Consider the following 14565-nt stretch of genomic DNA (forward strand, 5'->3'; position numbering starts at 1 on the left):
TAATATGTCCAAAGTATGAGAGACAAAGTCTAGTTATCCTGGCTTCTGTGTAGCATTCTAGCTGTACTTCTTCCAACAGAGATTTGTTTGTTCTTCTAAAAGACCATGGTGCTTTTAATATTCTTCTCTAACATCGTAACTCAAATGCATCAATTCTTCTATGATCTTCCTAATCCATTGCCCACCTTCCTCATGCATACGAGGCTATTGAAGATAACATGGCTTGGGTAAGTTGCACCTTAGTTCTCAAACTGTCATCTTTGCTCTTGAATACTTTAAAGAGGTCTTGTGCAGCAGATTTGCCTAATGCAATATGTCATTTGATTTATTGACTGCTGCTTCCATGATTGTTGATAGTGGATCCAAGCAAAATGAAATCTTTGGTAACTTCAGTCTTTTCTCCATTTACCATGATGTTATTTATTGGTTCAGTAATGGGGATATTTGTTTCTGGCTCTAGCTCTTATTATACCTGTACAAGTACTCATTCATTTCTATTTAACATGTTTTTCCTGAATACCGACTATGCCTGGGAATGAATTCACGGTTAACCCTCAATCCTAGAGCAGTCTAGTTAAGGAAAATGAATATAAAGCAAGTACCATAAGAGTGATACTTTAGAATAGAGTTAGTTCTGAGCTCTGGAGACACTTGTAGAAGGAAGTGCTCACCTGGCCTTAGGAAGTCAGAGAGAACCTCTTTCTTTAAGTTGAAATCAAGGAGATGTGATGAGATGAAGGCACACCTGGGGCAGAAGTACCCTCCTGTGTGAAAACTCAGAAGCAAGTGAGAGCAAGGCAAGGCAACTGGGGAGGAGAGTATAATGAGACTAGCCATGTCCTCCCATGCATCCTAAGGCTTAGCTCAAATGCCATCGCCTCTGTGAAACCTCTGCCCCCTGTTGCAGCAGAAGTGATGCATTTCCTGATACTCCCACACTTCAGATGTGTTTGTGTGTGTGAGCCTACCTTCTCTCCCATGGTCCACAGGGTTTGTGTCTCACTTGTCCTCAGTGTCTCATACTGTGCTTTAGTAAACGTTGTCTGAGACAGCCACAAAGATGATTGAAGGCCGGATCTTGTTAAACCAGGAGAATGGTAATAAATACACCAAGAGAACCAAACTCCAGTCCTGAGTTAGGAAAAACCTCATTACTGAAGCACATTGTCCCAGAGCTTGGTGTCAGGTTCCCTGTGCACAGACTAGGCAATCATAGAATATCCTCAAGTAGTACTACCAGAAACTAATTTTTAAATAAAGAATGCTAATTGATATTTCACAATTCATTGACATGGTCATCGTAGTAAAAGTAAAAAATGTTGGACTTCCTCTTATTTTACAGATTAGAATTGTTTGAATTTTGAGTTACATATTGCAAGGCCTGGGGAAGTGGAGTCATTGGTAATCTTTTCATTGAACTGTCCTCTAAAGTGCTTCAAACATCCTGCAGAGGTCTGAAAACTCTCACCTCAGAAAAAAAGAGTAGAGTCTATTCTTTCTTAGTTCTGCCAATTTAAGGCATGATTTCAGAGACTTCTCTAAGCCATTGTGTGGCTTGCTTCCTGCAGTAGGAAAGTGAAAAGAATAACCACTTAGCACCTTGTGACTGGTGAGAAATAGCTGGTGGTTAATGAATCAATGCAAAGAATTTTTCAGGTGCTGTTTTCATTACTAATGTCCCATTTTCAATTGGTGAGCCTCAGGATTGGCATTTCTGCACCCCAGAATGGAGAATTCATCTCTGATTGTCCCCTGTGCAGTGAGGTTGGGGAGGCATTCTGCCCCATAAAGACCCTTCCATCCCTCCAGGATTTCCATGGGGCATCTGAGGCGATGGATGCTCTTCTCAGCTCCAGCCCATGTCCTTTGAAGAGATATGTGTATTTCCAATTATTAAACTCCACCTGAGCAATCAGTTGTTGCAAATAACCCATTTTACCTTCATCATCTCTTTTGGAATTATCCAAGAACCAGTTTCTTTTCATTTTTAAAATAGTTTCTTTTATTATGGCTTTGAACAATTCTGAGCACCTTTATAGGTTTCTTTTGATTTGCCTGATAGATACTAATATTAAAATTCTGCTACCTGATTGGAAAAATCATTCATTCCTGTAACTTCAAAAGCAAGGTGATAGTCACTCCAAAGATGACCCACCAAGTTTAAAAACCCACTTAAAAAGTTCTCTGTAATGTATTGCAAGCCTATTGGTTCAGCAATCACTTACTGAGTTCCTAAAAGCCCTTAGGATGATGCCAAGGGTCATAAATGCAAATAAAATATGATCTATGGTCCTTGCTCTCAAAGAGTTGATCATTGCTTCACTGGGAGTCTAACTATACTTGCTGTGCTTTGCTGAATATCTCACTTTTTGTTGATTTACTTATTTCAAAATTCAGGACCTATAGACAGTCCTGAAAACTCCTGTAAACTAACTATAGTGTCACAGGGCACATTCCCCTCCCATTGCCTCAACATAGCATCTTTTTGGCTGCACAGATACTGCAACAAGATTTGGAGCTTAGAAGAAAAGTTCTATCACCTTCCTCCAGGAGGCTGGTGACAAATGGAATCAAACAGAATAGCAGCTATCAGTGCCACTCATAAGCTCTGTGAGCCACTAATCCACCACTTCTACACTGTGGCTTTTGACCTTTAGATTTGCCCAGTAAACTACGGCATTTAAAGCTCTTTTCTATATATTATTTCATTTTACTCTCATTATAATCTGTGCCCAATTTAGTAAAGCAGTAAGTTAAATATGTTAACCTCGCTTTACAAGTGAGAAATGCGGGGAGATGTTGAGCTGCCAAAAGATCAACCAGCCAATAGACTCCAGGCCGTTTGAGATATTCTCCATTGTTGGTTGCACCAGCGCTAGGGTCTCAGTCCTTCCTAGAGACCAGTATCTCTAAGTTGATTTGATCATGTTTTGAATGCTGGTGTGTCCTCTTTGTGGAAAAAGTGGAAAGCTTTAAATTTGGAAAGTGCTTTCCAAAAATAACCATGAATTCCTTATCATTTTGAGCTGTGCTTTCAACTTAGTGTCTGATCTGTTTCTAGCTTTGAACATGGGATTTCTGAATTTTCAGCTATTAGACATCCACCAGAGGCAGGTGGATATCTAATAGCTGAAAACAGAAAGGTTTATAAGGGCACTATTTTCATAGCAAAATGAGTCATGGCATGTGAGGGCGACGTGGGTACCTGTCTGAAACAAAGGTCATATCTTAGACATGTTAACAATTGAAAACCTGAATTCAAATACCACCCACTTAAAAAAAAAAAAAAGTCTTGCTCAGTGAGAGACCAATTGATTTCTATTTCTAAGACTCTGTGGAGTCCTGGTGTGTCACTGCCGGCTATTGTGCTGAACTGTTACATCTGTTTGAACCACAAGGTTGGCAATTCAAGCTCACCAGCTGCTCCTTGGAAACTCTATACAGGGTTGGTATGAGTCGGAGGCGACTTGATGGCACTTAACAACAACAAGGCGTAGTGGAGTCCTGGTGTGGCTCTACCGGCTAATGCACTGGACTGCAATGTTGGTATGAACCACAAGGTCGGCGGTTCAAATTCACCAGTTGCGCCTCAAACACCCTATACAGGGTCAATATGAGTTGGGATCTATTCACAGCACTTAACAACAAAAATTAGGCTATGGCTCTGTAGTAATAAGCACAGCACTGCAAACCACAAGGTCGGTGGTTTGATTCCACCAGTTGCTCCACAGGAGAAAGATGAGACTTTCTGCTCCCTTAAAGACTGGCCAAGTGGCAGCATCGATGGACTCAAGTGTGGCAACAATAGTGAGGGTGGCCCAGGATCGGGCACTGTTTCGTTCTTCTGTGCATAAGGTCACTATGAGTTGGTACCGACTCAATGGCACCTAACAACAACAAAGATTTATAGCCTAGGGAACCCTAAGAACCCACTTGATGACACTTAAAAACATACAAGGCACCAGTTTTCCCAATTAAACAACAAATGAAACATTTTATATAGAATAGATTACTATTTATATATATTCTTTTCCTGTTCCTCTTAAGCTGAGAGGATAATTTCAATTGTAGAATGTCAGAGTTAATTGTAGGTTTAAAAAAAAAACCGCAATCAGTTGCCTTTGGGTCCATTATCTTTGACCTTGTACTAAGTACTATGTCCTTTTCCAAGGACTGGTCCCTCCTTATAAAAGAAAAAGGAAAAACTATATATATGTATATATATAGAGAGAGAGAGAGTGAAAGATATGGACTCCTGGTGTGGTGCCGTGGGTTAGTGTGCTGGATTGCCAAGTCAGTTTGAAACGCAAGGTCGGTAGTTCAAGCTTACCAGCTGCTCCTCACACTACCTATACAGGGTCGATATGGGTCACACCCAACTCGACAGCATTTAACAACAACAACATATTGATAGATAGCATGAGAGTACGGTGGCTTCAAAGGATAATCATGACTGCTAACTGTCCATGGTTCAAGTCCGCCAGCCACTCTGTGTAAGAATGATTAGGTCTTCTGTACCTGCAAAGATTGAAAGTATCGGAACCCCTATATAGGGTTGCTATGAGTTGGAACCAACTCGAAGACATTAATAAAAACAGTATAGCATAGTTGCATTTACAAAAATGCCTGGGGAGGGGATGGAGATAGGAGAGAACAGCTAGCAAACAGACATAGAAGGTACCTATTATTTGAATAAAAATACTGTTGTTACCTATAAAAGCGTAATTTATTGGGAAGACACAGCCCTCATATATATAGATGGAAAAATTCCATAGACATGCGAGGGAGGTTGTACCTAGTACCCACAATAGGTGAGGTCTTCCTGGTGTGGCGCTGTGGATTAACGCGCCAGACTGCAAAGCCATGTGAACTGCAAGGTTGGTGGTTCAAGCTCACCAGTTGCTCCTCGGAAACCCTATACAGGGTCGCTATGGGTTGGAACTGACTCGAGGACACTTAACGACAACAAGGAGCTCTGACAGTGTAGTGGTTACATATCCGACCACGAACCTTAAGGTCAGGAGTTGGACCACGGGAGAAAGATGAGGCTTTCTGCTCCCGTAAAGATTTACAGCCTCGGAAACCCTGCACAGGGTCGTTATGAGTCGGAACCGACTCCAAGGCACACAACAACAACAACCTAGCTTAGATTTCACTGTAATCTGCAAGTCAAGAAGGGAAAGTAAACCCATTTTATTCACAGGTGTGCATTTTTTGTGCAATTATGTGTAGGTGGTTAAAAATGATGTTCCGTAGAACCCCATGTACAATCAAAATTGAAAGAAAATCAGTTGCTATTTTAACATGACAACAAGAAAATGCAAATTTAAAGAAGAACTTTTCATTAGCACACTTCCTTGGTGACTAGGTGTTAAAACATTTGAATGCAAACACCCCATAGTTTGGGGAGCTCCACCACATAAAAGGTGTGAGTTATAGCTGAATTTCCCTGCTGTTTTTACTTCTCAGTTTCTACCCCTTAGAAGTTCATAGAGATAAATCTGGAAATATTTGAAAAGTAACACATTTGGAAATCATTCCATGTCTTGACCATTTTATACACTTTTTCCAGGGTAAAGTACTTGGACTGCCCTTCATTACCACAAGCATTTATTTAATCACAAAATCTTTGTTTCTTGAGAAATATTTGCTGCTTTTATTTATTCCCCACCTGAAGTCACACTCCTTTATCACAGAACAATCATTTCCACAGCAACCAACTGTGATGTCATAACTGAGGGGAAGAAGACAGTTTAGAACCGAGAGAGAAAGCAACATAAGACTTAATCTTCAGGTTAAGGTTTCTGGGTTTTAAAACCATCTCTGCAGTAATCAAAATATTTTTGCAGAAAAACCCTAAGGCAGAGCTGCATTTCTTCAAGTCTTCGTTGTGACGTGAAAAAGCATTTTGCCAGAAGTTTAAGGGTTGCATGTTTTGGGTTGGGGAAAGAGTAGAGATTTTTTTAAATTTCATGTCATTCTAATTGTATGCCTTTGGTATCCACCAGTAAAATACATTAAACGTGTTCCAGAAAGAGTTGATTTTGTAGATGAAAAATGTGTCTCCCAAGACCCAAGAAGGTACATTTTCTGTCTTGCTAGCACTTCCGTAATCGGAACAATGTTTACATTTTCTCAGCCCATGTAATTCCTCTAATGTATTCCTGTTCTTTCACTCTCCAGAGGCAGGAATTTGAGGTCTTTGAGATTTGATTTTTTTAGCTACCGCATCAAGCATTTAAGATCTGACAATTTTGATGTGTATTCTCACTTGGTATTAAAAAATAAAAGCTTTGGTGTTTGCATTTGATTAGTTTCTCAGATTGGTGGCTGATTAAGCTGGAATCAGAGAAAGCAACTTTCTTCAGAAACACAGCATCTTGGTTAATGTAGTGTAAGATTATTGACGGGTGTAGTCACATAATTTTTATTAAATTGAGGAGGTTAGCTCACCGTGACAGCAAACTCTAGCCGGAATAATGAGAACTGACACTTCTAAAAGGGCCCCAAATAGTCTTCTTTTCTTAAATATTCTTTCAGTTCTAATAAGGAGAGAGCATCATTCAGATACTCAGCATATTTACCTGTGTGGGGTTTTTTTGGAAGGGGTGATGAGAAATCAGCATAAACATTTGTAAATTGTGAATGTTAGCTATTTTCTTTCACTGTAAACTATGCACACTCTTTTTCCTCTCGTTGCTTGAAATGCAAAAATAGGTTGTCTTCAGACAGAGGCCAAGGTGCCGACAAGGAGGTCCTCCTCCGAAGAGACCCCAGCTGGAAGCCTGAAGTGTTAGGCCATTTGTTCTCTTGTTGTGGTTAAGTGCACTTGAATAGATTCCAACACATGGCGACCCTGTACAGAGTTTCCAAGGAATAGCTGGTGGGTTGACCTTGTGATTTGCAGTCCAGTGCAAATCCTACAGTGCCACACCAGAAATCTATTTGCTCTCTTGTTGTTATTTGTAGTTAGGTGCCGTCTAGTCGGTACCGACTCATGGCTACATTATGCACAACATAACGAAACGCTGCCCCGTCTTGCACCAACCTCACAACTCTTGCTACGCTTGAGCCCATTGCTGCTGCCACTGTGCCAATCCATCTCGTTGGGTGTCTTCCTCTTTTTTGCTGACCCTTCACTTTACCAAGCATGATGCCCTTCTCCAGGGACTGGTTTCTCCTGATAATATGTCTGAATACATTCTCTTAGGGTGCATAAAAGGAGCCCCTGGGTGGCACAAATGGTTAAGCACTGGACTACTAACTGAAAGGTTGGTGGTTCAAACCTACCCACCTAGAAGCACCTCAGAAGTAAGACCTGGCCAAGGACAATAGGCAAGGTACACACAGACTTAGTTGTGTTTACTTACTAACCTGTTGTGAACAATTTCACCTGAGTTTCAGCACATAAAATTTGAAATTAAAAACAAACAGGTGATTGCTCACTACATATTCGTTAGTAAACGCAGTCAAGCCCTTGTGTACTTCACATGGCTTTCTGCTTTGAAAACCCTAGGGAGCAGTTCTACTCTGTCATTCCATGGGGTCTCTAGGTATTAGAATTGACTCCCGACAACTAACAACAGTGATAACACAGTGCATAAAATTGAGCGCTCTTCCTCCAGACTCAGATTGAGCTGGGTTATCTCAATTCTAGGAGGGCAAGAGGTAATGAGAAAAAAGGAATAAATGAACTTCGAACATTAAAAAGTGCTAGATTTCAAGGAGTGGAGCGCAGTTGAGAGAGCATGTACTTGAAAGATTGAAAAACACTTTTTTGGAACACAAAGAAGGTAACAAATGAAGTCTATTTACATACTTCAGAGAGGGGCCTTCAGGAGGATTAATTAGTTAATGTTTGGCAAGCTGTGCCTTGAAGACAAGTTATGCAGAGGTGCTATTGTCACTTATTACTGTTATTAATTAACAGGGTGAGTGCCAAACAAAAATAAGCCAAGTGATGTGCTTCATTTCTTAACACCATATGTGATGTCTGTTGCAGGAGTGATTCGGGAAAGTTACCTCAAAGGCCATGATCAGCTGGTTCCCGTCACGCTCTTGGCCATTGCGGTCATTCTGGCTTTCGTCATGGGAGCCGTCTTCTCGGGCATCATCGTCTATTGCATCTGTGATCACCGGCGCAAAGACGTGACTGTGGTGCAGCGCAAGGAGAAGGAGCTCACCCACTCGCGACGGGGCTCCATGAGCAGCGTGACCAAGCTCAGTGGCCTCTTTGGAGACACTCAGTCCAAAGACCCGAAGCCAGAGGCCATCCTCACACCACTCATGCACAACGGCAAGCTCGCCACTCCCAGCAACACAGCCAAGATGCTCATTAAGGCTGACCAACATCACTTGGACCTGGCAGCCTTGCCTACCCCAGAGTCTACTCCAACACTGCAGCAAAAGCGGAAGCCCAGCCGAGGCAGCCGCGAGTGGGAAAGGAACCAGAACCTCATCAATGCCTGCACAAAGGACATGCCCCCTATGGCCTCCCCTGTGATTCCCACGGACCTGCCCCTCCGGGCTTCCCCCAGTCACATCCCCAGTGTCGTGGTCCTACCTATCACACAGCAGGGCTACCAGCATGAGTATGTGGACCAGCCCAAAATGAGCGACGTGGCCCAGATGGCCTTGGAGGACCAGGCCGCCACCCTGGAGTATAAGACCATCAAGGAGCATCTCAGCAGCAAGAGTCCCAACCATGGGGTGAACCTCGTGGAGAACCTGGACAGCCTGCCCCCCAAAGTCCCACAGCGGGAAGCCTCCCTGGGACCTCCAGGAGCCCCCCTGTCTCAGAATGGCCTGAGCAAGCGGCTAGAAATGCACCACTCCTCCTCCTACGGGGTTGACTATAAGAGGAGCTACCCCACGAACTCACTCACAAGAAGCCACCAGGCCACCACTCTCAAAAGAAACAATACTAACTCCTCCAATTCCTCCCACCTCTCCAGAAACCAGAGCTTTGGCAGGGGAGACAACCCACCGCCCGCCCCTCAGAGGGTGGACTCTATCCAGGTGCACAGTGCCCAGCCGCCGGTACAGGCCGTGACTGTTTCTAGGCAGCCCAGCCTCAATGCCTACAACTCACTGACGCGGTCAGGGCTGAAGCGCACTCCCTCCCTAAAGCCGGACGTACCTCCCAAACCTTCCTTTGCTCCCCTTTCCACATCCATGAAGCCCAATGACGCGTGTACATAATCCCAGGGGGAGGGGGTCAGATGTCGAACCAGCAGGATAGGAGAGGCGACCGCTCAGCTCCGAAAGGTTCTCAACTGCCTCAGAGTACCCACCAGACCAAGATGGCCCACTGCAGAGCTGAGGACACTGGGTCCTCCTCTCTGGGACACAGGGATACTCCATCAAAAAAATGGGCAACTGGTTTGGTGAAGCTTTGCAACTGTGGAACTCACCTCCATTCTCTTCCTTCACTTTCCCTCACACCCTGTAACAGGTTGGACTCACAAAAGACTTAAATTATCATCACAAACATGAGCCAAAAGCACATATCCACTCATGCACACACACCCCACATATACACACAAAACACACATCCACAGAGGTGAACAAGCAACTATAACATTTTGTCCATGACTGCATGGGATGTTGCCAAACTGGGCTAGCGTTCCAACTTACAAAACACAGATGCATTTTTTTTAATTATGAAAATTAAAAAGACAAAAAAAATAAAGAAATCCTTGATAATTCTAACTCAGACTTTTAACAATGGCAGAAGTTTACTATGCGCAGATACTGTGAAATGCCCACCAGTGTTACAGCTTTCTGTTATAGCAGATTAATGCCATGTTGGGCAACTATGTCATAGATTTCTGCTCCTCTTCTCTTTTAATGAATAACGTGACCGTTAACGCAAGTAACTCTTTATTTATTGTTCACCCTTTTTTCCTTAAGGAAAGGACTCTTCCACATATCATCCTATGAACAGCTCTTCAAAAAGTCCATTGAAAGTTAAACTATTTAACGTGAAATCCATTAACTGGAATAATTGAGTTTCTTTATTTTTACAATAAATTCACTGAGTAAATAAGTTGGAGCTGGAATTCTGAGCTTTGTGTTTGAACTGTCTGATCTGTAGCTGGAGGAAAGAGTTAAGAGGGGAATATTTATTTAAATCTATCACTTAATTTGCTGGTCTGGTCTCTGGCCTATACATGCAAAAAATAATTCATTTAAAAGTCCTTCCAGATCCTAACTCCTAGGAGCGAAACTTTTAGAATGGCACGTCCGTCATGTCCCATTGCTGCCAACGTGGCTTTATCGGTGGTTATCACTGACGGTGAAGGCACCAGCTTGTGATCTGCCATCTCATTTCGCCTTGCATGTGAGACAGCAGACAAAATCCACAAACGGTGTGAACTCATTCATATGCTGGCTGCTACCTTGCATAAGTTAATGGTTTTAATCACACTTTTCATGGGGTTACATCTGTGAATAGCCTGTTTTCCACATGTAAATTTGTGCCTTACACCTCGAGTTGTGTACACTTGTAAAATGTTGGTATGATAAACTTTCCCCCCTTTTGAAATAAATGCAGATATTTATTTAACCCTCCCTCCCCCCACCTCTACTCCAGCCCTCTGGGAGATTGGAGTCAAGCAGATGGAAGAAGAATGCAGTGGTGATGGTTATAATCCCATGGCCCAGGAAAGTTGGGCCACACCACATCCTCCAATTCACACTTCATTCTAGTTGTGCCAATTCAAACCACCCTTAGGCCATGCTGCTGCTGAGCATGGACCCCAGTATTGTGGGTGGCAAACCCCTTTCTTCCTCCAGAGCTCCCTACTTCTCTTGTATCTCAGATCATTTCAATATGGTGATATCCTCATTAGCCAGCAGGAAAGGGACTAAAGTCCTAGTCTTCATTTCTGCTGTGTCTACTTGCTGGAGAACACAACTGTGTGCGGTCGGGCAGGCACCTGGGAGAGGTCTCCATGGCATGTGCTCAGCACACACATGGCAGTGCACACAAAGCAAGGACATGAAAAAAGATGCAGACAGGCTGGTCCCTGCTGTGATTAATGAGTAACTCAAAAGTACAAGGCCAACCACAATGGATGCTGCAAAACGTTGACTAGAGCAAGATTTTTTTAATGTTTTGTTTTGTTTTTTTAATTTATCTTTCTGTTATTGTTTGTAGAAGTATAGAAGGGGGAGGTGTGTTTTCCTCCCCCCTTGGTTTTCATTTGCTCAAACACAGAATAAGGGACTTTTGTTTACAATATTCTGAACAAAAGAATTGTCAACATACTGTAAAACTTGAGCACTGTTGGTTGTTATTGTTTTGTTAAAAGAGCTAAATCGTTTATTTGGTGGTCTCTTTGTCTCTTCTTTTCAGCTTGGTCTTCTGGGTTTAGTTTTTTTCTTAATAAAAAAAAAAATTGCAAAAAGATAAAAGACTGACAAGGACAGTTTTGAGTTGGCTAGTGAGAAAGTGGTGGTTGCTTTGAATGTGTAGTAAGGGTGAGTACAAAGTTCTTGATTCCAAACATCTGTTGTGATTGTGCCGTTGTTCAGGGTAAGGTTTTAACTTGTTGTTGTTATTGTTATGTTCGGTTTGTTTGGGTTTGGTTTGGGGTTTTTTAGTGAACTCATTGGCCACATCCTATACACACTATCTATACCCTGAAACTATGAAGTCTTTTCTAGAAACTGCGATCTTGTTTTTTCCCCTGGATTTTCTCTAGAAATGCAGATATTAGGAAGGTTATGAATATATGCTACATTCTCTTCATGCTTGACTCCTTAGAGTATTGAAGGTGCGGTGCCCACCAGACGGTAGAGCCGTGAGTTTGTCCTGGTGTGTGTGGACGTCATTGCCTCAGCCGTTGTTGTCAATCTGTGTCAAAACTGACCTTCCACATCCCTGCATCCCATAGACCATCACTTCTTAGTGTTAACCCTAAAATGCCCTCATGTATTGAGCAGGTCTTCTGCATTTAAGTATTTTTCTCCCTGTCGTTTTTGTTGGTTTTTTTGCCCCACTGTGTGTGGGGGGAGGGTCCATAAACCTGAGTGTGCCTTTGCTTTCCACCCCTGCTAGCCACTGGTAGATGCATTCAACTCAGATTATATTTGTTGTAAAGTTGTAAAAAAAATGTTGTGATGTCACCAATTTCCCTTCCATCTCCACATCCCCTAACATTTGATTCACAACTTAATGTATGTTATAAAAAAGAGAAAAAGATAAGAAAAAAGGGGGAAATGAAAGAAAAAAAAAAAGGCAAGGAAAAGGCTCTTTATTACTTGAAAGTAATAAAACCAGACTGTTCTACATTATCTTTGGTGTCCTGAATGCTTTTATTTATCTCTTTTCCCCTTTCACCACCCCCTCAAACTCCACTCCCACTTTTTTGTGTGTGTTTGTGTATGTGTGTGAGACTCTCCTCTTCCACCATTTCTATCTGGTTTCCAAAGCATAAATAGCTGTGTAGTTAGATGCATGTGCTTACAATATACCCCCCTCCCACTCCAAATTATTGATGTGTTTTCTTTGCCTGCACCCAGCCTGGAGGCAGGACTTGAGCAGAAGCCACCGGTAATTAAAAGGCAGAGCACGCATTGACTCCCTCTATTCATTTTATGCATTTTCTTTTTATGGGCTTGTTCATCATCAAACATTTATGGTAGGCTTGATAGTTTAAGAGATCAAGGCTAGGATTTTAGTATGTAGGGTCCACTAAAAATAGATCTCAGCACAGATGTGACTTCAGCCTTTTTACATATTAATGAGGTGGAGGGTGCTGGATTTTTACTCCTTGTTAGCATTTATCTCTGGTAACCCAGAAGACAGGGCTGGAGGTATATTCAGTTGCAGCACTTGATTTTTATTTTTCAGGATAGCAATATGAAATGCCTAGAACAGGCTTTCCCCTCTGGGATATTTTTAAAACAGCTATTTAAATGAGCCCACAGCTATAGTATTTTACTTTTGACCTTCTGAAACACTTTTTTTTTTTTTCAATGTTTCCAGTCAGTTTGAGAATAGGAAAGCTGTAGGTTGAGTTCACACCTACAATGGTCTCAATCTGACACCAGATACCATTTGATAAGCCATGTCTAATAAACTGATTGTGGAATCGTGGTGTGACGCTGTAGGGTAAGCAATGGACCACAAGGTTGGTTTGAATTACAAGGTCAGAGGTTCAAACTCAACAGCCAGGCCTCAGAAATCCTATACAGAGTTGCTGTGTCAGAACTGACTTGAAAGCACTTACTGACCACCAGCAATTGTGTTTCTTAGTGCCAGCCATAGTTTGAGGCACTGTTTTGCATGAAGATACATTAGAATGCAGTTTCTGCCTCCTTATATCTAAAGAGAGAGTGACATTTCCCCAGTGACAAATACAAGCAGGTCTGACAAATATCAGGGTCAAGAGATCACATTTCATTTGGTTCTTACAGAATGAGTAGAAGTTCTCTGGGAGTTACTCTAGATAGAGGTAAGGACTTTGCAAGTCTTTGTGTGTGAAACAGAAAGCTTAGCTGGTGATGAGTAGGGTTGATGGAGGAACAAGGCTGGGAAAAAGAGCTGGGGCCAGACATGGAAGGTCCTGATTGTCAGGTGCTCAGATTTTAGCTATTGGGCAGCAGAATGCTTTTGGAGAGTATGAAACAGCAAATGAAAATGCATTCGTGCTTTAAGAAGTTTCCTAGCATTAGTTTGGGAAATGAACTAGTCCACAGAGAGGCTGGGACTAGTTCATTTAGCAAAGCAGTGTGTCAAATGGTGACTGCCTTAAGGATCTAGTGCTGCTCTAAGAGAACTATCACAAGTTGAGCGGCTTTAACAAACAACTTCATTTTCTCACAGTTGAGACTAGGAATCTGAATTCAGAGTGTCAATTCTAGGGAGATGTTTTCTGTGTTGGTTCTGTGGGAGAGTCCTTGTGGCTTTTCAGCTACTATTACACGTTCCTTGGTGTGGCATGTGTCTTCTGCCATCTCTGCTTGCTTGCTTGCTTGCTTCCTTGCTTGTTCTGCTTTTTTATATCTCAAAAGAGATTGGCCTAAAACACACACACACACACACACAGAGAAAACTGTCTCAATAACATAACAAAGAAAAGCCAATCCCAAATGACATTATAATGTTGTTAAGAGGCATCAAGTTGGTTCCACCTCAGTGACTGGTCGTTTCCAAGGAGCCGCTTGTGGGTTTGAACCACTGGTAGCACTTTAATGCTTATCTTACAGCATCACACTGGGACACCTACTACAGGTATGTTGTTGTTTAAGTGCCATCTAGTTGGGTCTGAGTCATACCAACCCTGTGTAGGGTTTCCACGGAGCAGCTGGTGGATTTGAACCACCAGCCTCGCAGTTACCAGGCCAGTGCTTATCCTACAGGGTTACACCAGGACTCCTACCACAGATAGGTTGTTATTACTGTTAGTGCCATCAAGTCAGTTCCTAGTCATAGTGACCCAGTATAGAGTTTCCGAGGAGCGACTGGTGGGTTTGAACCACCAGCCTTGCAGTTAGCAGTCCAATGCTTATCCTACAGTGCCACACCAGATCTCCAGCCACAGGTATGTTGTTGTT

The 14565-nt window shown here is 42.4% G+C and overlaps 1 protein-coding gene across 4 annotated transcripts in view; it reads left to right on the top strand.

Moving 5' to 3' along the window:
• SEMA6A (sema domain, transmembrane domain (TM), and cytoplasmic domain, (semaphorin) 6A) overlaps positions 1-12300 on the top strand; it is a 179320-nt gene extending 167020 nt beyond the window's left edge. For 2 of the 4 annotated variants that reach the window (XM_006870521.1, XM_006870523.1), the window contains one exon: positions 8003-10046. In XM_006870521.1, the coding sequence (XP_006870583.1) occupies positions 8003-9201 (1199 nt within the window). In that variant the 3' untranslated portion in view covers positions 9202-10046. Of the gene's footprint in view, positions 1-8002 lie in introns of all 4 variants that reach the window. The other 2 variants (XM_006870522.1, XM_006870524.1) reach the window with 2 other exon arrangements.
• The last annotated feature ends 2265 nt before the right edge of the window (positions 12301-14565 follow it).

The sequence above is a fragment of the Chrysochloris asiatica genome, unplaced genomic scaffold (assembly GCF_000296735.1).
Source record: "Chrysochloris asiatica unplaced genomic scaffold, ChrAsi1.0 scaffold00143, whole genome shotgun sequence".
Lineage (NCBI taxonomy): Eukaryota > Metazoa > Chordata > Mammalia > Afrosoricida > Chrysochloridae > Chrysochloris > Chrysochloris asiatica.